This window comes from Tenebrio molitor, chromosome 8 (genome assembly GCF_963966145.1).
Source record: "Tenebrio molitor chromosome 8, icTenMoli1.1, whole genome shotgun sequence".
Classification (NCBI taxonomy): Eukaryota; Metazoa; Arthropoda; class Insecta; order Coleoptera; family Tenebrionidae; genus Tenebrio; species Tenebrio molitor.
Window position 1 is genome coordinate 15,409,865 of NC_091053.1, and position 7,011 is coordinate 15,416,875.

General features: G+C 40.6%; 1 protein-coding gene across 4 annotated transcripts; it reads left to right on the forward strand.

Moving 5' to 3' along the window:
* The first annotated feature begins 887 nt into the window (after window positions 1-887).
* On the forward strand, window positions 888-7,011 carry LOC138136250 (uncharacterized). 4 transcript variants are annotated; one of them, XM_069055350.1, is made up of 10 exons: window positions 888-1,395; window positions 1,443-1,604; window positions 1,665-1,827; window positions 1,905-2,026; window positions 2,093-2,340; window positions 5,478-5,668; window positions 5,721-5,944; window positions 6,269-6,428; window positions 6,480-6,595; window positions 6,912-7,011. In XM_069055350.1, exons 1-10 carry the CDS (start codon window positions 1,332-1,334, stop codon window positions 6,968-6,970), a joined length of 1,509 nt encoding a protein of 502 aa, XP_068911451.1. In that variant the 5' UTR covers window positions 888-1,331; the 3' UTR covers window positions 6,971-7,011. The 4 variants fall into 4 exon arrangements, with proteins under 4 accessions (XP_068911451.1, XP_068911449.1, XP_068911450.1 ...); XM_069055348.1 differs by having other exon boundaries at window positions 1,905-2,340; XM_069055349.1 differs by having other exon boundaries at window positions 6,480-7,011.

Consider the following 7,011-nt stretch of genomic DNA (forward strand, 5'->3'; position numbering starts at 1 on the left):
AGATGCTGTACCCCTTTTATTTAACGATTCTTCATCTTTGCTATAAATATCATTATCTTTCTTTCCCTGCATTTCTTTTCCCACCTAAAATAATCCAAAATCTGATCTCAACATTCACTTCCTCAATCTCAAAAAGGCAATTACCATCATTATTATTTTTATTCAAACGTAAAACCGCCCATCTCCGCTCACAGCGATTTAAAAAAAATCACTTTGCCAGATTCCGCCTTTTCCGATTTCTACAAAACTCCAAAGCCTTGTGCAATTTCGTCCCAGTCTTCGAAAGCGCCCCGTCCCTCATCACGAAAATCCCCCATCAGAAATATTAATTAAAACGCATTCCCACTCCGGTGGGCGCGACCGGCAATTAACTCCGGTACGGTCCGACGAGGGCGAAGTCTCCGAATCGAAAAAAATTGGCGCGCGCAATTTACCGATCAAGTTCGATCCGGACCCGCCCAACGAGGAACCCGGATTGTCCGTCCTGAAAGCCATCAATTACTTAAAAGGCTTTAAATGGCGGCGATCAGATCACTGTAATTAAAGACGCGAGACTTGCACATCGCCGATAAGGGGCGCTATTTGCGAAACTGATACGTTAATGTCGGCCTTTCCACCGTTCGGTTATTAATATTTTAACGGCGGCAATAATGATACGGCACGTCATTTATTTATTTCGGAATAAAAGCGACGTGACTTGAGGAATCGCACAGGGTGCGAAGCCAGAAGCGGACCGGGGAGAAGAGACGACTTTGATCGGTGCAGTCCTAAGAAACAAAGAGAAGAATCGGTAAATAAAAAATAAAGTTTCTACTTGAAAACTGGAGAGTTCTTATTTTGGAACCTTGCAGCACTCCCATAAAATTTTGTGTTCTTTTTCTACTTTTCCTTTACATTTCTTGCAATTTGCAATCTCCAGCTCAATTTTTTCTTTACAGTTCTCTACATTTCCGTTTCAGCCATCCGCGCACAATACCTCGCCAAATCTGAATCCGTGAATCCATTAAGGGCCCCCCGGGGCGCCCCCTCGGTTGTACAAAACGCGCCCGCGCCCGCTCAAAGGCCCCACGTGAAGCTCAGAATTTGTGTCGAATCCAAAATAAAAGAATTCCCATGATCCCCGCATTGTTTTACATGGGCCTCAGCTGCGCCTGTTGATTTCTGCGAGCGTTCTCTTAACCTACCGCACATCCGCGACTCTTTGTGTGAAATTTACAAATCAACCCAATTAAAAGCGTTTGTGAGTGGCGACGGGCGTGACGGATCGCATCGCCTTCGCCGCAAAAACAAGCGATTTTTGACAGCGCTGACGGCGTCAGAACAAAGTGGAAATGTCGCAGATTCGGCCGGTGCTTCCCCGTCTGCTGCACTTCGAGGATGCGCTGCAGAAGACAGGTGGGGATGCGTGTCTGAAGGTGTAGGGTTGATGGGGTGAGTTGCAGGCTGGGGGCTGTACTACAAGTTTTTGGTGGGGTTCGCGGCGGCGAATCTCTTCACCAACGGGTTCGTCTTGCTGTGCATGCACTTCGCGCTCCCTCTGTCGGCCTGCGACACAGTCCTCTCGAGGGATGACCTCGTCGCCATCTTCCTCTGCTTTGCTTCGGGTAAGTCCACCTCTTCTTTGTACCACCACTCTGGCAAGATCTAATCTCTATGGTTCGTAGGAAAAGCTCTGGGGGGTTTTCTTCTGTGCAGCATCTCCGACAACACGGGCAAGCGTTGCATGATCTCCAAGAGCTTGATCATCACCTTTGCTAGCTGCTTCATCTCGGCCTTCTCCCACAACACCTACACCCTCTACCTGGCAGCATTTTTCTTAGGTTCTGGGTGAAGAATTCAATAACACTTTTTCAAACAAAAAAACTGTCAATTCGAACACCAACTCTGACACTTCGCCATTTTAGGCTCCAAGCCAACATCGTCTCCATCAAGATCTACCTCGCGGAGATACTCCCCATCGACCGGAGAGGTTTCTACGTGATCCTGCCAGATCTCTTCTGGACCGCCGGGTATTTCTCCACATCTGGTACAATCCCAGTGTCAAATCTTTCTGAGATTTTACTGTTTTTCTCAAAATGTGCCACATTTCCAGTCTTCATATATTACTTCGGCTCGACCAACGCCAACGTGAGCGAGCACCAGGGCATGGACATGAGACTGACGTCCTGGAGGATCATATTCGCGGTAGGCGGAGGGCTGTGCATCACGATGGGGTGCACTTCGGCCCTGCTGGAGATGAGCCCCAGGTATCTGCTGTTCAAGAGGAGGATCATCACCGCCAGCCTCATCCTGAAGCAGTTCTATGCCATCAACAAGTCCAAATACAGCGAAACTTTCGACGTGAGTCAAAATCTGGTTTGACAAGCTCCGGAACCACCAAATCTTGATTTGACAATTGTTGAAATCGTCAAATCTGAATTTGGCACTTGCCTTAATAGTCTATTCTTAATTAGACAATCTTCGGATTAATGCAATCTTGATCAGACACATTCATTGGATTAGCAATTTTCGGAATAGTCCAATCTTGATCAGATTGGTAGTCAGATCTTGACCTGAGGCTTTTTCGTAATAGTCAAATCTTGATTCGACAATTTTCGATACGACAAATTTTAATTTCACAATTTAGGAATCTTGATTTGACAATTTTGGAATGTTGATTTAACAATCTAATTTAATTTGATACTTTCTGAAATAGTGGAATCTTCATTCGGCAGTTTTCTAAATAGTCCAATATAAACTTTTCGGAGTGGTGAAATCTTGATGTGACACATTTCGATATAGTCAAATCTCGATTTGATAGTTTCATATTTGCCAATTTATTATTTGAAAATCTTGGTATCTTTATTTGACAATTTTGGAGTCTAGATTTAACAATTTAGATTTTCGAAATTTGCATTTGGGACTTCTGGAATAGTTAACTCTCAATTTGACAAATTTAGGAACAGTCACCATCTTAGCCAGGCACATTTTGGATTGATAGATCGTGGGTTGACGCTTTTTCAAGACAGGGAAATCTTGATTTAACAATTTGCTATGTGCCAAATTTGTATTTGACAATTATTATGGAATCTTGATTTAACAATTTTCGAAAGAGCAAAATTTTGATTTGACAAATTTCTAAATATGTAGTCCATTTTCATTTGGCAGTTTTGTAAATACTCTAATCTTGATCAGACACTTTTCGGGGTTTTGCCAGCGACCATATCTTAACCTGAGACTTTTTCGAGTTTTGACAATTTCCGAAATAGTAGAATCTTCTATTGACTGTTTTCTCTAAATAGTCCGATCTAAACCAGGCACTTTTCGGAGTGATCACATCTTAGTCTGACACATTTCGAGATAGTCAAATCATGATTTGATAGTTTTATATGTGCCAAATTATTATTTGAGAATCTTGACATCTTGATCTGACAATTTTGGAATCTTGATTTAACAATTTTCGAAACAATCAAATCGGCATTTGCGACTTCTGGAATTGTTAAATCTTAATTTGAAAGTTTTCGAAATAGTCCAATCTTAACCAGGTACTTTTCGGAATAGCCTGATCTTGCTTTGGCAATTTTCGAAATAGTCAGATGGTCATTTGGCAGATTTAGAAATAATCAAATCTCGCCCAGGCACTTTTCGCGTTGGTCAGATCTTGACACATTTTTGAGATAGACAAGTCTTCATTTGAGAACTTTCTATATGACAAATTATGATTTGACAAATCTGGAATCTTGATTTTGCAATTCCGGAATCTTAATTTGACAATTTTGAGATTTTGATTTAACAATTTAATTTAATTTGACAATTTCCGAAATTGTAGTAGAATGTTCATTTGGCAGTTTTCTCAATAGCCCAATCTAAACAGGCACTTTTTGAAAGTAGTCGGATCTTGGTCTGACATGTTTCGAGATAAGTAGTTAAATCATGATTTGATAATTTTATATGTGCCAAATTATTATTATTTAAGAATTTAGGCTTCTTGATTTGACAATTTTGGAATCTAGATTTAACAATTTTCGAAATCTAATTTACATTTGGAACTTCTGGAATAGTTAAATCTTTATTTGACAATTTTCAGCACAGTCAAATCTTAATCAAGCACTTTTCGGGGTGACACATCGTGGTTTGACACTTTTTCGAGACAGGGAAATTTTTATTTGACAATTTACTATGTGCAAATTTGTATTTAACAATTTTGGAATCTGGATTTAACAATTTTAGAAACAATAAAATCTTCATTTAACAATTTTAGAAACAGTAAAATCTTCATTTGACAATTTTCGAAACAGTAAAATCTTGATTTGTCAATTTTCGAAATAGTTCATCTTCATTAGGCAGTTTTCGAAATAATCCAATCTTGCTTTAACCAGGCACTTTTTAGAGTGGTCAGATCTTGCTTTGGCAATTTTCGAAATAGTGAAATATTCGTTTGGCAACTTTCAGAAAAGTCAAATCATACCAGGCGATTTTCGGGGTGACAGATCGTGGTCTGACACTTTTTTGAGGCAGGGGAATCTTGATTTGACAATTTACTATGTGCCAAATTTGTATTTGAAAGTTTTAGAGTCTTGATTTAACAATTTTTGGAACAGTAAATTCTCGATTTGACAATTTTCGACTGGGTAAAATCTTGACTTGACAATTTTCGAAACAGTAAAACTTTGATTAGACAATTTTTGAAACAGCAAAACCTTAATTTGACAATTTTCTTAACAGCCAAACCTTAGTTTAACAATTTTCGAAACAGTAAAATCCTGATTTGACAATTTTCGAAATAGTTCATCTTCATTTGGCAGTTTTCGGAATAGTCCAATCTTAACAAAGCACTTTTTGGAGTAGTCAGATCTTGCTTTGGCAATTTTCGAAATAGTGAAATGTTCGTTTGGCAGCTTTCGGGAAGAGTCAAATCATATCAGGCGCAAAATTTGTATTTAACAATTTTGGAATCTTGATTTAACAATTTTTGAAACATTTAAATCTCGATTTGACAATTTTAGAAACTGTAAAATTTTGATTTGACAATTTTCGAAATAATAAAATCTTGATATGACAACAATTGTCAAAATTGTTCATCTGTATTTGGCAGTTTTCGGAATTGTGCAATCTTAACCCGGCACTTTTTGGAGTGGTCAGATTTTGGTTCGGCAATTTTTGAAATAGTCAGATCTTGACCAGGCGCTTTTCAGTGACAGATCGTAGTCTGACACTTTTTTGAGACAGGGAAATCTTCGAAATATTCCATCTTCATTTGACATGTTTTTGAAATAATCCAAACGTAATGATCAGATCTTGGTTTGACAATTTTGGAAATAGCGAAATGTTCGTTTGGCAGCTTTCGGAATAATGAAATCTTAACCAGGTGCTCTTCACTGTAGTCAGACTTACTTTTCGCGATAGTTTAATAATGATTTGACAATTTTCGACGTGGCCAACCTATGATTTGACAATTTTTGCAATCGTGATTTGACAATCTTTGAAAAAATCTCCAGGTGCATTCTCAGCAACTGGTCGACCTCATCTCCGACTACAACATAAATCTGGACCCTGAGCCAGCCGGAATGGTGCAACAGGTGGTGACGATAGTCAAAGTGATGCTCAGAATGTTACGAATTCTGCTGCGACGTCCGTTTCTGAAAACCGCCGTGACCGTAGCACTCCTCAAGCTGCCCACTCTGTTCGGGTGAGTCTCGCGACCGTCTTTCGCCAACAAAAACTGTCAAAATCTTTGACAGCATCGTCGGATCGGACATCTACCTGGCGCAGCTGCTCACCGCGAAGAACGACACCCTCCAAGGGGTGAACTTCGTCCACTTGGGCCTCGTCTACAGCAGCAACTGCACGATCGCGGTGGACGAGGAGCAGTACGAGAATTTTCTCTTGATCTCGATCAACATCCTCTTCGGTCAGATCTTGTTGCTGTGCATAATCGATCGATTCGGACGTAAATTTCCGATCTGTAAGTAGACAGAGTGCAAGTTCGGGAGTGTGTTTTCCAACTTTATTAATAGCCCTGCACAAATAAACGCTTCTCGAAATTCGAGTGTAAATGCTCGATGGACGACGATATGTTTTAGCACATTTGCCAGTGTATATAAGCTATAAAAGCGTAATGTTAAGTGCACTACGGAAGAATTGTAACGAGCTTTTGATGGTTCCCAAGCGGTTATGCAGATTTATCGACTGACGAACTTGGAAGAGAGGGCGTCGTCACTCGACGAAACTCCAAACAGTCCACATCCAAAACTGTCACTCTTGACACTCTGACTTTGATTCTTTTCAGTTGCAGGACTGACGACTTGCAGCTTGACAAGTGTCATATTGGCTTACAATCGCAACTTTACCGTATTGGCCATAGCTTCGTCGTTCTACACTCTTGGCTACACATTGGTAGAGTCCACTCTCTACGTCGTAGTCATCGAATCTTTCCCTACTGCCATCAGGTACGACGACAATCTTTGACTGTCAGATTTGACTGTTTTGTTTTTGGGCAGGGGCACAGCGATGGGCATAACGAGCTTCTACGCCCACCTGACCTCGTGCTTCTTGTACAACTTCTTGAACATGAGCCGTCAGCATTTCCTGTCGATCTTGAGCGCCATAACGTTCGGTAAGAGTCAAAATATTATTAGGCACGAGCCGAAAATATGCCATAAACACATCATCGCCGGTTCAAACAATGCCAAACAGCACTGCGTTCACCAACACTTATTAATATAATTCGTGCAAACACTACATTCCGATTATAAATGAAACGGAGCCCATTTTCAACACGGCAAGAGTATAAAGTTTCCTTCAACACACAAGAATACTATTTTTATCGGGAGGGACGCACGTGCCGCTCGACTTGCATTACTACGACACCAGAATAACTCGGAAGAATTTCATTCGCGAAGATGAAGAGTGAATCGAAAGAGGTTTTTCAGCGGCTTCGATTTTGGCGTGCTTCGTTACGGAGATGAGGGGGCGGCCGATGGTGGAGTGAGATGTATGACTTTTGGCACAATAAATTCCGATTTTTCTATG